Source organism: Thamnophis sirtalis, unplaced genomic scaffold (genome assembly GCF_051295495.1).
Source record: "Thamnophis sirtalis isolate CommonGarterSnake01/CBP01778 unplaced genomic scaffold, rThaSir2_p1.2 scaffold_1, whole genome shotgun sequence".
NCBI classification, from domain to species: domain Eukaryota; kingdom Metazoa; phylum Chordata; class Lepidosauria; order Squamata; family Natricidae; genus Thamnophis; species Thamnophis sirtalis.
In genome coordinates, this window is record NW_028261381.1 from 48,823,801 (window position 1) to 48,843,600 (window position 19,800).

The following is a 19,800-nucleotide window of genomic DNA, read 5'->3' on the forward strand; positions in this document are numbered from 1 at the left end:
CATGATTCGGTCTCATTGATGCTAATCCATAGTGCTGAACTAAATTACTCTTTGCTCCAGTGGTGTTAAACTAGGCTTGGAATTTCCTTGACAGGAAATAATTGGACTATTATGAAGTGTTTCTGTTATTTTTTTTTCCTGAATACCTTTGTACTTTGTTTGTATGTTTGCTTGCCATGTGCCCAGGGGTGGGTTTCTCGCCCCGTTCCAACCGGTTCGGTTGGAACGGGGCCGGCGGCGTCCTCGTGCACGCGCGCGATGCACACATGCATACTAGCGTCTGCGCGATGCTCCAGCTGCTTCTGGACGATCGCGCAGGCTCTGTATGCATCCTGCGCATGCGTGGAAGCGCAGAACTCGTCAAAACCAGGTAAGGACCGCAGGCGGGCGGGCGCGCCCTTCGCCGTTCCTGGAAGTTACTTACTTCCAGGTTCGGCGACCAACCGGTTCGCAGGGACCGCCGCGAACCGGTTGAAACCCACCCCTCCATGTGCCCCAGTGACACATGGATAACGATTTAATATTATTATATAGTTACATAAGCAAGACTGTCACACAAAACAGCTCATTTCTTAGAAATTGGTACTTGGTACTTAAAGCATTTCAGAGGAAACCTCTGGCTTTCTTCCCAAATACTTTGTCATGTGATAATTAAGTACTGACTTTTTAAAAACAAATAAAACTGTTAAATGAGTTGTATGAAAATTTGTAGGTCTGGGATATGTTAATTTTTCAGTTAGATCAGTCACAACCATAGGGGATTTTTTAAAATACCGTTAAGCTGTTTTGGATGTATACAAATATTTACCATGTACTTATTCAGTGAACTAGAATATGTTCCTCTGTCTGATGATTTTTGACTGACGTATTTTGCTTGTGTAACAATCCTTAGCTTAATTACTCAGAAATAAGGCCTACTGAATTCAGTGATCTGTATAAATATGATTAGTACTGTGAAGGCTTATGTATTAATAAAAAGACTCATAAACTTATAGTTGATAGTCATTATTCCAGGGGTGGGCTACTGGGGGTTCACACGGGTTCAGCCTATCCTCTAGCTGGGATTCTGCCCAGTTCAGTGAACCCCCAAATGCCACCCCTGGCTGGCCCTGCCCGTTCCTCCCCTCCCACCCCATCCTGCCCCTCCCAGGAGTCTTCACACTTCATGCCAGATAAGTGCAGGGCCCATGTGGCGGCTTGGGGAGGGCGAAAAACGGGCCTACTGGAAATTCTGGAAGTCTAGAAACAGGCCTATGTCCAGCCTTTGGAGGCCCTCTGGAGCCCGAGGAAGCAATTTTCGCACTGCCAGAGACTCGAGAAAAGCCTCTGGAGCCCGGGGAGGGTGAAAAACGCCCCCCCCCCCCCGTGGTGCAGGAGGCTGACTAGGCCACGCCCACCCAGCAACGGTGCAGCGAACCCGTTGCTGCAATTTTTGAAGCCCACCCCTGCAATATTCCAATGGAGGTCTTAATTGCTTCAACAGAGAGTCAATGTAGAAAGCATCAAACTATATTTAATACGTCAAACATTGTGGATTATCTCCTGGTTGGAACTAGTTTGAATTAAAACAAAGGAAAAGCACTATTTGAGCAAAGACATATCTAACTGATTGATGGCTCTTAAATAAATGGTGGATACTGATCCTATTAATTGACTTTGGGCTGCAAGTATGGTCTTTTAACTGAAAGATAAAATTGTATTAGAGTTGCTGAATAATTATTTCCGTTTCCTATTAAATGTGTGAGTATGACTTCACAAATACGGGTAGTCGTCAACTTACAACAGTTCATTTAGTGACCGTTCAAAGTTACAACGGCACAGAAAAAAGTGACATGACTGTCTTTCACATGACCATTGTAGCATTCCTGTGGTCACCTGATCTAAATTCATATGCTTAACAACTGACTCATATTTATGACAGTTGCAGTCCCCCGGGTTATGTGGCCACATTTTGGGACCTTCTGAGAAGCAGAGTCAATGGGGAAGCCAGATTCACTTAACAACCATGTGACTAACTTAATAACTGCAGTGATTCAATTGACAACTGTGGCAAGAAAAGTCGAAAATGGGGCAAAATTCAATTAACTGCCTCCCTTAGCAACAGACAATTTGAGTTCCATTGTGGTCGTAAGCTGAAGACTATTCAATTCAATTTAATACTTTTTAAAAATTTAGTTATTTGCATAAAGAGCCACCTGATCTGAAAGGTAAGGCGTGGGCAACAGTCCACAGACATTAACAATCTGAAGGCTTATTGTTTTTTAAAAAAAAACAGGGAACAAAAGTTTCCTGTGAAAGTGTCAGAATATGTCATGTATATGGAGATAATCACTCATGTAATGTGGAGCCTAGCTAAAAGGTCTGCCAAGTTCAGTGTTAGCAGGCATTTGGAAAGGGACTGTTTTCAAGTGATAGTTTTCAGATAAGCTGTTTTTGTCTAAATCCGTGCCTTTTTTCTAGTACATTGTCCAATTTAGAACAAAGAATCTCTTTGTGGGTATGTGGTTAGCATCCTGTTGCCAGTGGATACCTAGTTGCTTAATCACGAAGCTGTATACATGGCACCCGATATCAGTATGTGCACCGGGTTTGGGATTTTTTTTCCCCCTAAAAAAAAAGGTCATAGTCTTACAGACCACTAACTCTGTTGTGTTTATTTTTGTGCTCAAATTGCAGGAGTGATGGCTGGGTTTAATATGAGTGGAGATCTCAGGAAACCTGCAACGAATATCCCTCTAGGATCTTTATCTGCCATTGGCATTTCGTAAGTGCTTATAAATAAAGAGGAACACCTCCTTGGGGGAAAAAAATGTTTCTGCTCAGACTAACTTTCTGCTCACCTCTGTTCTGCAATCAGTCCATTTCCTATTATAATAACTTTTCCTTTCTCTCTCATTTGTATCAAAGTTGGCAGGGATTCAGCTGTTTATCCCTGATCACTTTCTGTCCCGGACACATTACAAAGAGATAAATGAGTTAATATCCTTCCATCTTTTTCACTTTTCCAAATTTAGTGAACATAAAACCTTTTCAGAATAATTATAGGACTGATAAATAAATAATAAATAAATAATCAGCTCTCCTTCCTAGTAGGAAATATCCTATGAGCAACATGTAAGGTATGAGCTGCCTTTCCTTATGCTCCCTACAAATTCCTATATACGTTTTACAGCACACTGATTTTTAGGAAGAATTTAGGAAGAATTCTTAAATAAAGCAGGCCCATTACCTGTGGCTTCATTATTAACTCATTAAATTTTTTTGCTGCCAATCTTGCCACAAAGTAAATGGGATACCTTGATATTTATATGAAGTCTCATTTTCATTTACAAGTGAATGATTTCAGTCGTAGTCAGAGAATGTGGGACAGGAGTTAATTATTTGATTACATTCCTTGCTGGATAGCTACTTCCTAACACAGTAGTTAAACATCAGGATCTAATATTTTGTAGGCTTAGAGAAGTTAGATCCAACTGCTGAATGGTATGCTATTTGTGAACATGGGAAGAAGATTATCAGCCTTAATCATATTATATTCGTAAGCCAGAGCATGGTTTCAGGAAGAAAAAAGAAAACAAACTCGTAGGAAACTCCCCTGCCTCATTATATGGCGTCACCTCTCTCCTTTAAACTACCTTTTAGCTATTCACATTTTTAAATAAAGATATGACTCTTTATAATCATTTACAGTTCTTGCAAACTGTGTAATATTAGCCTGAATACATTCCAATAAAGAAGAATATTTGTAGCACCTTCTTACTGTTTTCTCATTCATGTTCTTTTTCCCTTCCTCATTTTTTTTTAGTATTGTTTTCAATTCTCCAGCTTTTATATTGCATCTTTGAGTGGGCTTATCCTGTCTTTTTGTTTAGGCTGCTCAATTCAGTTCCTGGTACATGCATGATGGCAATGATTTATCTCTTTCACAATAATCGGAATAAAATATAAATACAAATAGCTTCCTTACCTTTCTGACTCTGATTTAATTGTTTTGAGGAATATCGTTGTTTTGAAAAATCCATTTAATTTGAATTCAGTTCCTAGGCATCATTTTTGTTAGTCATGAAAAACTATAATAAACCTAATTCATAAAATTATGAAATGTTTTAGCAATGTATCCTTAGTCCTAAGCAAATAGATCCAGACTGATAAATTGAGGATCTATTCTAGGAGTTAGATTTGGATAGTAGAGGAACAATTGATATTCCTACATCTGCCCATTAAAAGGTAGATTGGGCTCTTTTCCTCAATGGAACTACGTTGTACAAGTGGTACCTCGGTACTCATCATTAATTGGTTCTGGGAGGAGCAACGAGTACTAAAAATGACAAGGGCCAAATAAATCATGTGACTTACCACATGACCCTTTGTTTCAGCCAGAAAAGACTTCCTGTCTGTTCCTTTTCTATGTCAGCAACCTTCCCAACATGGGCAATTTCCTGTCTGCCCTCTGTGCCCATCCCCCACTTTCTTTTGCAGCAACCTATCCAGCATAGGCAACTTCCTGTCTGTTCTCTGGACACCCCCCCTTTCCTATTGCAGCAAATACCAAACAAACAAGTACCAGGACAATATTTTCACGTCAAAATGCATCGAGAACCAAATTCGACATGCTATAAAATAGTCAAGTATACCGATGTACCACTGTAGAATTTCCAACTTTGGATCTGCTATTTCATAGTTGGACCCTTCCTTTCCATTCTTGCAGAGTGAGATTGAAATCATGTTCCTCTAGCATTTGCATTCAAACGTATATATATTTCAGTTGCATCCACAACACACTGTGTTTCTCAACCTTGCCCACTTTAAGATGTTTAGACTTCAATGCCCAGAATTCACCAGCTGCCTGGTGAATTTTGGGAGTTGAAGTCCACACATCTTAAGGCAGCTAAGGATGAGAAACACTATGTACCTTAAATGATTAAAACATTTTCAGAGCAAAGGAAAAATACTGCTTACTGAACTAACTTATGCTATTAAGGACATTATTTTTTTTTAAAAGCTGTGATTTGTTTTATTTCTTTGCAGGTGGTTTTTATACATTGTTTTTGTTTTTTTACTGGGAGCTATTTGTACCCGGGACTCACTCCGCTCTAATTTTATGATAGCAGAAAAGGTAACTTTGAATACATAAGGCAAATCTTTTAATACTGAATTAAATTATGTGGTTTCTTGATAGTATAGTCTTTATTGTCACTGTACAAAATAAATACAACAAAATTGGTTATGATGAAGAACAATGATGTTTACCTATTGGCCAAATTGCTTCTCAGAATCAACTGTAAGTCCTTTTTCCTATAGCCCCTTGGAAATGCTCCAAATTTGTTCCCATGGTTAGGGGAGACCCTCTAGGGTATATTTTGTGACTAAAAGAGCCGGAAAGAGAGAAGGACACAAAAAGAACCAGTTACAGAATACAACACTGAATTTCACTCTGAGTCTGGAGCATATCATCATGATTTTATTCTATAGTACGTGAATAATTTTTCCCTGCTTTTGGTCTCTTTCCTGGTTACAGCACTGAAACTGCTTTGGTCGCGCTGATCGATGATCTCTGGCGGGCCAGGGATAGAGGACATTCCTCTATCCTAGTGCTTCTTGACCTCTCAGCGGCCTTCGATACCATCGACCATGGTATCTTTCTGCGGCGGTTACGGGAGGTGGGAGTGGGAGGCACCGTTTTACGGTGGTTGTCCTCCTACCTCTCGGACAGGTTGCAGTCGGTGTTGGTTGGAGGACAGAGATCAATCCCTAGGCTCCTCAAATATGGGGTGCCGCAGGGTTCGGTCTTGTCCCCCCCTCCTATTCAATATTTACATGAAGCCGCTGGGTGAGATCATATGCCGGCACGGGATCAAATATCATCAATATGCGGACGATACTCAATTGTATCTGTCTGCCCTGTGCCAACTCAGCAAAGCAGTGGAAGTGATGTGCCAGTCCCTGGAGGCTGTCAGGGTCTGGATGGGAGCAAACAAGCTTGCACTCAACCCAGACAAGACCGAGTGGCTATTGATGCTGCCTCCCAAGGACAGTCCAGACATTCCACCTCTTAGCCTGGGGGGTGAAATTATACACCCCCCAGAGAGGGCCTGCAATTTGGGTGTCCTCCTGGACCCACAGCTGACGCTAGAACACCATCTGTCGGCTGTGACCAGGGGGGCTTTAGCCCAGGTTCACCTGGTGCACCAGTTGCGGCCCTATCTGGACTGGGAGGCACTTCGAATGGTCACTCACGCCCTCGTCACCTCAAAACTGGATTACTGTAACACGCTCTACATGGGGCTGCCCCTGAAGAGTGTTCAAAGACTGCAGTTGGTCCAGAATGCAGCTGCGCGAGCGATATTGGGTGTACCTAGATACACCCATGTTACACCCATCCTCCGCAAGCTGCACTGGCTCCCTATTGGTCTCTGAACGCACTTCAAAGTGCTAGTCGTTACTTTTAAAGCCCTACATGGTTTAGGACCTGGCTACCTGAAAGACCGCCTCCTGCCACATATCTCCCAACGACCAACTAGATCTCACAGGTTGGGCCTCCTCTGGGTGCCATCGACCAGACAGTGCCGGCTGGCGACTCCCCGGGGGAGAGCCTTCTCTGTAGCTGCGCCGGCCCTGTGGAACGATCTACCCATAGAGATCCGGACCCTTACTACTCTCCCGGCCTTCGGTAAAGCCACCAAGACCTGGCTGTTCCGGCAGGCCTGGGGCTGTTGATCAATGTCCAGCCCCACCTACACTGAATGGATGATGTGCAATTTTAATTATGTACCTTTATTTTTAAATTTTTAAATGTTTTTTATCTGTCTGTAAGCCACCCAGAGTCCCTAGGGAGTGGGTGGCATACAAATTTTATTAAATTGGAAAATTGGAAATTTCCACATCTTAGTTTTCTTTAAGCATACTTATCTTTGCTGCCTTTATAATGTATAAAAACAAAATTCCATGACTTTTTTCAAATGTTTGTCCATCAATCCCTGGTATTTTATCTAAACGTAGAGTCAGAAACTAAAAGACCTTAATTGCCAAAGAAAGTCCTGCTAAGCAAAAAGCCACTGGATAGGTGGGAAGTACTTTAAAAGCATTTACTACTTGGAGAGATGCTCCAAACTAATGTTCAACATAGCTGGCAAGCACCTTGAGTGACAGCCTGCCACAGAATTGATTGTGTGCATTCCAGGGCATTTTCTGCTTCGTGATTCTGTGCTATCACAGTAATGGGTGAAGAGATTATTCTTACCACCTAAGAATCAACCTTTGTTCTTTCCCAAAATGAAATTTCTTTACTCTTTCTTTTAAAAAAAACATACTCAGTTGTCTTAATATTTATTTATTTTATTTATTTATTAATAAAATTTATAGGCCGCCCAATCCTGAAGGACTATGCATACAGTATGTGTATATGACATGAATTGCTAAGTTGGCAGAAGTTGGGGAAAGGAACAGGAGCTCATTCCATTATGCGGCGCTAGGTATTCGAAATGCCAAAAAATAGGGACCACCTTTTATGGGATGGTAACAGCATCCTGTGCACCTTTGGCATTTAGTCATGCCAACCATATGACTACGGAGACTTCTTCGGACAGCATTAGCTCTTCGGCTTTGAAACAGAGATGAGCACCGCCCCCTAGAGTCGGGAACGACTAGCACATATGTGTGAGGGGAGCCTTTAGCTTTATATGACATGAGGCCTTTTTACTTTCTTACCACTGTATTAACTGAGCTTTGCATCTTATTTTTCACTGTAGCCTTAAATAAGATTTTATAACATTAAACTGGAACACAGAGAGAGAGGTTGCTTAATATGAAACATTCTTTCTCATACAGACGACAAAAAAAAAATTATTTCAAACCATAGGTTATTAATCTGTGGCCCGTGGACTCTATAACAGCCTGCCAAATTCTCAAATACACATTTGAGAATACCAGATTGTGCCCTGGGCATCTGCATGTAGCTGATAGGCTTTTAAAAATCTTTTGACTGAAAGATTCATCTCCTCAGCCATTGCCATGAGCTGCAAACCTGCCTTTCTTGCCAGTGTTTCAGAACAAGAAGAGTGGAGTTGTTTCATTTTTGTCTTAACAAATTAACAAATTAAGCTGACAAAAAATGACTTACTCACCCAATAAATTGCATAGCTAACCAGGAAGTGCATCGCATTGTGTGCTTAGGTAGTCCTGCATTCAGTTTATAGGCAGAAGCTACTCTTGATGGATTTCTCTAGCTTTATATGGAGAGACTATGTTCTCTGTCCTAGTTGAGAATTTAGCACCTATTATACTGTGTGTTAGCTAATCTTGTTGTAAGAATGTGTATTTAACCAATATAATAAGACATATGCATAGATGTTACTTCAAATAAATAAACAGAGGGAATACAGACAACCTGGAAGGTCGGTCTACACTCTTCTTTTGGAGAAAGCAAATATTTAACAATTTCTTTTCAATAGAATTCTTGCATCCATCTTTGTGCATCATGAAACAAAATGAGAAACAGGAGTTTTATTTCCATTTTGTGCAGAACAAACTGCTTTAATGTGACAAGGGGATTAAACTAAAATTTGCTTCCGGCAGAATTAGATTTCACCATGCGTAGGAGAATTTCAATTTCTACACATCGATAGGATATGTATGTCATTATTTTTAGGGAGCGTTTTATTTTTAAATGCAATTTGGATATTTATTTATTTATATTTCTTTATTAATCCCATTTCTACCCCAATGCAATTGCCAACTTACAGGCAGGATAAAACCAGATAAAATCAATACAATTATAAACAGTGAAACAACGTCCCCCAAAAACAAAAATTACAGCCCATAAAAAAAGAATATAAATAGCCTGACAAAACCAGGAGAAAGCTGTCCATAATAACTTGGTCTTTAAAATTTTTTGAAATATTATCAAGGGGAAGCAAGCCTGATCTTAATGAGGAAACTGTTCTACAGAATAGAAAACCAGCACCTCTCCAGATATCTCCAAAATATGGGATCAGTAGTAGCTTCTCTTCACTTGGTCGAATTAGTCAAGTAAAGTACTGATAGCAATACTGTAGGAAGAAAAACAAAACAAGATAGCTTTTTAAATTGTACTTGAAAAACCAATTGACAGCCAATACAGAAAAGCAGTGCTATTTGCTCCCAACAGTGATAGCTAGGAGTTCGTGACTTGCTGCATTTTGGACCAACTGTAGTTTTCTAATTGTCTTTAATGATAGAGCCAAGAAGTTTATTATAGTACAATAGTACAACCAGTTAGTGTTAAATAATTACTATAGCGTTCCAGGTAGGTTTTAACTGATGCACCAAGAAGAGCTGGTGATAGGGTCCTCTGGCCAAGTTTTTACCTGCTGTTCCAGCAAGAGCCATAAATCTAGAAGGACCCCTCCTCTTCATGAACCTTGATGGACTTATTGGTTAGGGGAAAACTCTTTTGGCAGCATAAGTATCCATGCCAACTCAGTTTCAGGGTTTACCTTCAGCCTGATCCAGAGAAAAAAAGGAATATGATTAAGCTGCAACAGTGAAAAATTTGTCAGTACTATATGTTAGGCATTGCACCTGCAAATATACTTTTGACTGTCTCGATGCAAAAGCCGTTTTCCCCAATAAGTGGAATGTCATGACACTTTGAATGAGGCCATTTCAGTTATGTACAAAGCATAATCTGGTCATAGTATTTCTGAGTGCACCAAAAAAGTCTATCATTACTCAACAATGCCATTTTCAAATTATTGAAATTATTGAAATTATTTTATTTGATTATTTTCCATATATTCCCCACCAATTGCCACATCTTCTCTGTACTTTGTATGAGTTAGTGGCACACTTTTTATTTTTTTTTAAAAATAAAGTTGGCTTGGTTTGGTGGGACTTGATGAATTCTGACCTCTTAAATTAGTTCCAGTACTCCTTCCTTGCATTGTAGACTGCTGCCCTAATCAGAAACAAAATTTAGCTATAATACTTACCAACTAAGTCCTGTAGAGCACAGTGATAATTACTTCTGAGTAAAGCTTCAGAGGATGTGTTATAATATATCCCATAATTTTCAGTTACTGTTTGGCATTCCTAATTATGGTTGTTGTAATTATTTGCAGTACAAATTTGTAGCTAGGGACTGAAGGCAAATTTATCATCCCTGAAAAATAGGGCAAATATGATTGGAGTTAGCTATTTTAAACTAACAGACATTCCATATAACCTACTTTCCTTTGCATCAGGATTTGTGGCTTTACTGTCTAGGAGGAAAAATTAAACATGCAGAATAGGATGCCAAGGTGAAGCCTTCAGTTATGATCTGAAAAAAGAGAATAGGAGGAGAAAAAAGGAATAGTATATTAGGCTTTATTTGTTAACATGCACAAATTACCTAGAGAGATTATAATCAAAGATTTCAAGAATTGGAAACAATATCTTGATAACACTTCCAACTTGTGCAGTTACTTAGCATTAACACCCAATGAATTCAATATGACTTACAACCAGTTAAAAGTATAGGGCTGTAAAATCTTGTAGATTTAAATTAGGAAAGTAAGGGCAAAAATTCAATTATTCAATTTGCCTGCCCACTAAAGTAACCCAGAAGTAACTGCCTCTTTAGATTGCTGTCCAAAATTATTTGCTGGAAGATCTCATTTGAAACATGTCATAGAAAAAACCCATGTTATTTAATTAAAGTATATTATCTGAATTTAGTCTATGTGAAATTACATAAATACATTTTCCTGGACTGCAACTCTGTTCTAGTATGTAAATGGTATAAAATATCTGTTACTCCCTTCATTTTCTGTAAGATGTGCATGCTTCTTCTGAAATTGCTGCTAAATTAAGCTTTTCCCAGTGGATTGCTTTACTCTGGGCAAAGCAAACTGAAGTATATTCCTTTGTGCTGTTAATTAGGGACAGAATACCAACAGAATGCCAATCTTATAGCAAAGTGCTTTTCACTGGTTTGTGGCTGATTAGGACATTTTTTAAACACAGTTTTGTACATGCATTATCTTAACAATTTTTATGCCAGCATTGTAAAATATGCTGTCACTCCCCTATTTCTGATGGGGGATGAGACTGAGATAAATCTACTAAGGAAGGGGCTCTAGTTCAGTGTTCGTGCATTTAGACTATAAAAATAAATGAAGCTCGAGGCTGAACTGAGGAGTCCTTGAAGTTGTCTGAGCCCGGTTGTTTGCGTACAGATGTTTTATTACCCAATTAGGTAACATCATCAATGCTAGTGAGTATGGGGTTTGCTTCCTGTTCAGACTATCTCATTATCTCCAGATAGGACTGGGAACACATTCAGACTAAAACTCTAGGAAATCAACCAATCATCAATGTAGACAGTACTGTATTAAACTAGATGGACTGATGGTTTAATTTGATGTAAGAATATTATGCTTCTACTAATGGCTGATGAGATATGGGCATCAGATTATCTTACTCATGTTCTTAATCATTGTATTATATCAATAGTTCATTAAGCCACAGTGATTTTTTATCAAATGTGCCTTCAAAATATTAATCAAGAAAAACTGTTTCTCTCCCTCTCTCTCTCTCTCTCTCTCTCTCTCTCTCTCTCTCTCTCTCTCTCTCTCTCTCCCTCTCTCTCTCCCTCTCTCTCTCTCTCTCTCTCTCTCTCTCTCTTTTCCTTAGGTATCCTTGGTGGGCTTCTTATTCTTACTTGGTTTGTACATTTCATCCTTAGCATCTTGCATGGGAGGTCTCTATGGAGCACCCCGAATCCTTCAATGCCTTGCTCAAGAGAAAGTGATACCTCTTCTTGCATTTCTTGGACACGGGGTTAGTAAACAAGGAAGGCATTTTCTGTTTATTTTCCATGTATAGATTCTGTCATCCATGATAGATTTCCCTAGGCAGCTGTCTGATAAGCATTATTTAGACCTTTGGCCGTTCTGAATAAGAAAGGCTGTGAAATTATACTGAAAAACACTTCCAAATCATGAAGTTTATTTAGAATGGACTTTCTTTCCACACTGCTAATACCATTCAACATATCTCTGTTTAATTTTTAAAACAAACAATCTACTGTAATGTCATACACTGTCCTCTTTGTGTAATATTTTCCCAGGGTCTTTTACTGAATGTCATTGCTTTGCTTTGCTTCTCTCTAGAACTTTTGAACTTATCTTCAAGTATAAGTTAAAGAGATTGTTTAAAGTGTATGGTATCAATACACATTATTAATACCTTACATAAAAACATGTTTAATGTGGCTCAGTTTAGTTCATGCTGTAAATGGCAACTATAGTTTCTCATTAACAGAAGTAGATATAATGACTCTTAGACTTGCAAGCACTCCTCTCTCATCTCCTTTTCACACTAACTCTTCTAACAATCCTGCCCTATTTTAGGTGACCAATAAACTTCAGACTATTAATTTTGAGCCATTGACTGAGATGGATGGCTATAGAAATTGAATGGATGGATGAACGGATGGATGAACAAACAAACATGAATAAATATTCAAATAAGGTTGAATTATCAAATTATTCACCATTGATTTGGCACAACAGAAATATTCAAGAAACAACCCAAAATTCATTATATTCTGGTGAAGTAATAGTAGGAAGTTCAAAGGATATAATAAAAAGTTATGATCAAAGCAATTGTAAAGGTCACTTGTGCAGAACATTTTTACCAAATTTACGTTCATGGCTCAATGGATACAAGATGAACTTGTTGCTGAGAGCTATTAATTTTCTTCTAAAACCAACAGTACTAATTATCCTGAAACAAAATGCAGGCTATTCAGGAATGTCATAAATATTATAATCTAGATTCAAAGAGTCAAAGGTAGTGACAGTCACTGCTACTGTTATTCTATTCAGTACATGGGTCTTCAGGATGTCAATCAGCAACCTTATTTGTTGTTCTTCCTTAGATGATGATTCATCTGAGGATGCCCCAGTCAAGTAGATTTATATATGATTTAAATATTATCCTGATATACTTTATGACAGATTATTTTCCTTATGTAACATATGTGATTAGCCCTTTGTTCTTAATGCAGAAAGGACCAAACAAAACTCCAGTGGCTGCAATCTGCTTAACAAGCCTCATCACCATGGCTTTCATTTTCGTTGGCCAAGTGAATGTTCTTGCTCCAATAGTTACAATCAACTTCATGCTTACATATATTGTTGTGGATTATTCCTATTTCTCAGTCTCCATGAGCTACAATCTTAAGCAGAACTCCAAAAGGATGCGGCAAGAGGATGCCAGGGCTGGGCTAAGTTGCTCTCAACCTTTAATGCTCAGCAAATCGACTTGTTATGGATCAAATGGAACAGATCAGTGTAGGTCAGATGGAACTTTGCTGGAATTCACAAAAGATATGAGCCATCTTTTTAAGCCTGTCAGTCAAGATCCAGGAATTGATCTTGAACTAAAAGAAAATAATGGGGATGCCATTCAAGTGATCAAGCAGAGAAAGCAAAAGAAGGCAGCCAAGCAAACATTAGAAGAAAGCTTTTGTTTGGCTCCTGACAACAACATTGCTCATATTCAGGAGCCTTGCAATGATTCCCTAAGATCCAGTGTTGAAAATGTGCAAAAATTTTCACAGCCAAATTGCCAAGACGTGGATGGAAATGATGCATCTCCATCTGTTACTAGAAAAAACAATCAGAAGGAAGAAGATGAAGACCAACATTTGGATGAAATGCGAAAAGCCTCCAGTCCACAGATGGAGGGTAAGAAGATTTGGAGCGCATTAAATTATTATGTATTTGAAAATGAAGAATGCTCATTTGTTTTTCTAAGTAAGGGAAGTGATCATTTATATGTGTTCAGGCTGTTATCCCTTGTGACAAACTGTTGGTTGTTTTTTTTTACAACTGAGTACAGAGACTGTTCTAATTTAATTTGCCAATGGAAAAGTAGCCCAGTGTTAATTCACTACGAGATAATTTATTGCTTACTGTCTCTTTTCCAGTGCTCTACAGATGCATCTCTCATCCATACAGCAATGTGAGATGCATTTATTTTTATCTTTACATGGGTGGCAATACATTCCAAATGTTAAAACTCAGAACATTAATTCAAAGTGTGTAAGAACAAATGGCTGTGGTATTCTACACCAAATAATTCTGTGTTAAAAATGGAATTTATTATATTGCATAGCTGGATATTTTTTATTATATATTTGAAATGTGCATAGAATTGTATAAAAAGAATCTGAGGCCTGCAGCATTCTCTGGGTGAAATCCAGTTAGGGTATTTCCATTGCTAGAAGTTCTTTCATTAGTAGAGCTAGTAGAGGTCCCCTATATTCCTTCAAAATATGCTCCAAATTTCCTTCCCTGTCTGAAGTTGATTATCAAGGGGGATGGAAAGAGAGGAAATACTGCATAGGCAGAAGTTTGCTTTCAGAACACAGAATTCCACCCAGTAACTATATTAAAGTGAAATATCTCCTAATCTCCTAACACCGAGCTAGAAGAGTTCTGCAAGGAAGAGTGGGAATAAATTCTAAACACAAGAATGGAGAGACTCATAGCTGACTACAGGAAACATTTGGAAATATTTCCAAAGGGAGGATTACAAAGTAATATGCATCTCAATATGCAGAAAGATGTCACATTTAATTTCATATTAAGCCATGAGCCATGGTGGTGCAGCAGTTAGAGTGCAGTACTGCAGGCTACTTCTGCTGACTGCTGGTTGCCTGCAATTTGGCAGTTCAAATCTCACCAGGCTTCAGGTTGACTCAGCCTTCCATCCTTCCAAGGTGGGTAAAATGAGGACCCAGATTGTTGGGGGCAATGTGTTGACTCTGTCAACTGCTTAGGGCTGTAAAGCACTGTAAAGAGGTATATAAGTCTAAGTGGTATTGCTATATTGTGGAATGTTGAATCTCTTTGTTTACTGAGGAAACAAATTTGTGCCTAAATGTTTGCTTGCAGCTATAGAACACTACTCTGCAAAGCCACCTCCCTAAATCTTCATGAGCCCTGTATCTTTTAAAGCAGAATACGTGACACACAGATTTTTTCCAATTAGAAAAGGGAGAAAGTCAGATCTGCAGGATTTTCTGAAAAAGATACGAGGGTTGGGTGACTTGGAACTAGGAGTTTTAGGACTTCAACTCTTAATTTTTGAAAGGGAATTGAAGGTAAAATTGTGCCGAATTACAAGTAGAATTGATTTTTTTTTTGTTGATTCAGGAAAATTATTCAGTCTATAATGGATTTTGATTTGTTTTAGAAGAATGCAAATGATGCTTTTGAATGTATCCATCTTATAATTTTTTGAAACCTTTCTTTTCTCTCTTGTTCTGCAGATTTAAATGTAAAACAACAAAATCAAGAATTAGAAATTCAAAAAATACCAGTTTCTTTCTATTCCAAGCTTTGTGATCATCGGGTTTCCTTTTTTGGTGTGAGTCACCTTCTAATATTTCAAATCTCTTTGTAACACGGTAGGCAAGAAATGATAAATATTACTATTCATCCAGTAGTAGACTTCAAATCATTATACATAGAATCAATCAGGGAGTCAAACTACTTTCCAAGGCACCTGAGGGTAGAACAAGAAGCAATGGGTGGAAACTAATCAAGGAGAGAAGCAACTTAGAACTGAGGAGAAATTTCCTGACAGTTAGAACAATTAATCAGTGGAACAGCTTGCTTCCAGAAGTTGTGAATGCTCCAACACTGGAAGTCTTTAAGAAGATGTTGGATAGCCATTTGTCTGAAGTGGTGTAGGGTTTCCTGCCTAGGCAGGGGTTGGACTGAAGACCTCAAAGGTCCCTTCCAACTCTGCTATTGTATTGTATTGTATAGAATACTAGGACTTTGCAGCTCTTTGGATTCAAAGACAAAAGGATGCTTCAGAGCAATTTTTCAAATCAAACCAAAACGAAGACATATTTTCTGAGTATTGTGTAACAACTATGGAGAGAGCTATGTGATTACAAGAATCTTCTTTAGGGACTTACAGACAGGTGCTAAATATGCAATCCAACATGCTTCAAAACATATTTTTGCCTCTGAATCCAAAGTAGTATAAAACAACAACAACAACAACAACAACAACAACAACAACAACAACAACTTGGTTATGGTTAACAACAGGTACAGTAAAGAAAGAAACAGAGTCACTAATCCTGGCTGTGCAAGGACAAGCTATCCGCACAAATGCCATTAAGGCCAAAATCGAAAAATCCTCTGATGATGTCAAATGCAGACTTTGCAAAGAAGCTGATGAAACTGTTGATCACATACTCAGCTGCTGTAAAAAAATCATGCAGACTGATTATAAATTGCAGCACAATTCAGTAGCACAAATGATCCATTGGAATTTGTGCAAAAATTATAATATTAAAACAGCAACAAACTGATGGGAACATAAGCATGAAAAAGTCACCGAAAATCAGATGGTCAAGATCTTGTGGGATTTTCGCATACAAACGGACAAAATACTGGCGCATAATACACCAGACATCACATTGGTTGAGAAAAATAAGGTTACAATCATAGACATCGCAATACCAGGTGATAGCAGGGTCGACAAGAAAGAATATGAAAAAATCATGAAATACCAGGATTTAAAAGTCGAAATTCAACGATTATGGCACAAACCAGCATGGTAATTCCAGTGGTAATCGGCACACTGGGTGCTATTCCAAAAGCACTGGAATTACATTTAAAACAGTTAAAAATTGACAAAATCATCATCAGTTAAATGCAAAAAGCCGCACTGCTTGGATCCACACGTATATTACGAAAATACGTTACGACGTCCTAGGCCCCTGGGTGAGGCCCGACTAGTAACCAATGCCAAATCCAGTGAAACAACTGGCCGCTGTGATACAATTGTATAATAACAACAACAAGAAAGTGGTTTTCTAGATACAAACATGCTTTTTCAAGAGCCAACTGGACTTTCTGTTTTTTCTTTGAAGATGTTTTGCTTCTCATCCAAGAAGCTTCTTCAGCTCTAATCTTGAAAGAAAAACCAAAAAGTCCAGTTGCCTCTTGAAAAAGCATCTTTGGTACAAACATGACTTGGATGATTGAGAATCTCCATAGACATTCAGGGTTTCTAGATAGGAGGCACGTAGCTGAAAAAAATGGGAGCAGTTTGCTTTCCTAACCTAATTTTTTAAAAAGCATGGGGGATGGGGGAAACTAGAATTAGGATAAATCACAACATGGTGCAATGCTTCAGATCAGCAAGCTGATGTAATTTAGATGGTTAATTTAGACTAGAAAATTAACATAAATTGCCTGTCCTAGATCTCTCTAATTTTATGTTGCCTGCATATGTGGGACTGCAACATACATGATTCCAGATAGTGTGGCTAACTAAACATATCATGATAAGAAGTCTATCCATTGATTGGATGAGATGCAGCATGATTGAGTATAAAGGTCAAGATGAAAAGGTTCATACGTATAACCACAGATTGTGGGTAACTTGATTAATTTTCTTGGCATTGACTACGCCTATCACTTGAGATATCTTAACATTTAGAATTCTAATACTTAAAATGATTATTGTACTGTATATAAATAATGGGGGACTCTGTCAATAGCATTTCACTTTTAATAACTACCTTGACATTATATTTTTAGAAACATTCTGCATTTAAATACTAACTGCTAGGAGAGACAGCTAATATCTTCATACCTGGCTGGATAAATTTCCTAGAAGCATATGTTGGTCAGTTCTAGAATCAGATGGATTAAATGCACCTTTAATCTGTTGCAACATTGTTCGCTTCGTATCTTTACATTCCTGTCCACTAAACAAAACAGATTAAATTTGAGAGCTGATTCTGCCTTTCCCATATGGTTCAACTTTGGAAATTCAGTCTAATAACAAGTTCAAATTTACAGGAATTGGCTCTAAAAGTTATATAGCGTTTGATGTTAAAGATTTCATGACCCCAAGGCTTACTTACCCAATCACTTAAATAATTTTTAAATTAATTTACTTGTACCAAAAATTCTTTGAAACTTGCCAATAATGAGGCAAGAAGTAGAAGATACTAAAACATCTTATCTGCAATTGAATGTAAAGTTCTTACCTTTTCCCCCACAGAAATTATCATTCTAATAAGAAAAACAGCAAAATTTAATTGATCACAGCTTAATCATAAATATCATCTTTCCTACAGGCAATAGTTTCATTAGTCTTTATGTTCGTTATTCAGTGGATTTATACCCTTGTTAATTTGGGACTAGCAATTATTTTGTATTTCTACATTGGCAAAGCAAGTCCAGGACTACCACCCGGTAAATATATTTTTTCTCCCCCCCCCCCAACTCCTTCCTCTTCTTCCTAAGGGAGATACAAAATTATGGCTTTTGCCTCTCCATCTTCTTCTGAGTCTGCCTCATGTTCTTTGACCTTCTCCTCATCTCACTTGCTAGATAAATTTAAGTCCTTTAAAGTCTTTACTTCCACTTATAAATTAGTTTTATTCTGAGTTATTGAAAATTGTAAAAATTAAAGCTACAATACTCAATGAATGTGGAATAACGTTTGAGGATATGAAAATGAAGTTGCTTATTCTTAATTGTCAATTTGGTTTTAGGACAATAACCTATTTTTAAAAATGATGTTATTGTTAAAACCTAAGGTAGGAAGTAAAGAAAATTAAATATTTCTAGAACACTTTTTATATTACTGGAAATTAATTATTGCACTGCAGATTAGAAAAAGTACCATGCATTCAAAATATAATAACAGCAGATTGGAATATCACATTTGATCTGAAAAGATTGTGGATCTTTTCCACTTTCCCAGTTATAACCTCAGTGGCTGTCTTTTATAAAAACTGACACAGGTCCTGAAGAATCACAGAACTAAAGCTATCAGTCTTAATTTGGTCCTCCTCCAGTGGTGTGAACAGAAATGTTGACAATGCTTCCATTTTTCAGCTTCAGGTAGCTTGCAAATAATATTTGACAGCAGAATCTTTAAAGGCTTTTAAAAATATTTGGGAGCAACTAATTTATTTTTTGCTGCTTTCTATGCAGGTATAATGAATTATACTAAACATTTATTCCAGCTCTTGAACGTTGCAGTTCAAAATAAAGGTTAAGCTTTTCTCAACTTTAGGAACTTAGCATTGCATTATGGAGAAAAAGTTAGAAAGTCTCCCAATATAGGTAATATTTAGAGCCTGCATTGCTTAATTAAATTTAGTTTAAGAAGAACATTGGATAACTATATTTCTCTTATGGTTACATGTTTAAACTTGCTCAAACTAACTTTAATTGTTAAGGCTTAAGAAACAACTCTTAAGGACTCTTTGTAACTCTTCCCTTCGGAGACTTCCTTTTGGACAAAACAGGTGTTCAAATTCTCTAAAATATACAGCTGCTTTAATACTTTGAAGAGAGAAACTTCCCTTGTGCTAACATGTTTTGCCTAGCACCATTCTTTAACATTTTGCCCAGTTGTAACCATCTGCATTTGTTTCTTGTTCCTACAGGTGTGGCAGCTAATTTCAGCCTTTTCAAGTGGATTAAACTCCTTTTGCTTAATGCCTGCAGGTTGGTCTTGGTGACTAAGAAAAACTGAGAAGCAATTGACATTGAGTCTAATGGAATTTAGCATCGGTCACTGATAATCATGATTTTAAATAGCCATAAATGATTTTGTCATGAAATATAAAATCCCTGTACTTTAAAGCCCTTGTGTAAAAAATACCCCATTTAGTGCATTACAGGACTCACTTTCAATTATGAAATAATAAATTTGAGCTAAAAGTTTTGGAACATTACTTAATAAAAAGCCAAAATTAAATGTGTGATTGATTATGGTACA

General features: G+C 37.8%; 1 protein-coding gene across 1 annotated transcript in view; it reads left to right on the forward strand.

Moving 5' to 3' along the window:
* SLC12A8 (solute carrier family 12 member 8) overlaps positions 1–19,800 on the forward strand; it is a 67,533-nt gene that overhangs the window by 42,786 nt on the left and 4,947 nt on the right. The window contains exons 7-13 of the mRNA XM_014073421.2: positions 2,677–2,764; positions 5,029–5,116; positions 11,653–11,799; positions 13,031–13,712; positions 15,302–15,399; positions 18,143–18,260; positions 19,466–19,526. Of these exons, the coding sequence (XP_013928896.1) occupies positions 2,677–2,764; positions 5,029–5,116; positions 11,653–11,799; positions 13,031–13,712; positions 15,302–15,399; positions 18,143–18,260; positions 19,466–19,526 (1,282 nt within the window). The remainder of the gene's footprint in view (positions 1–2,676; positions 2,765–5,028; positions 5,117–11,652; positions 11,800–13,030; positions 13,713–15,301; positions 15,400–18,142; positions 18,261–19,465; positions 19,527–19,800) is intronic.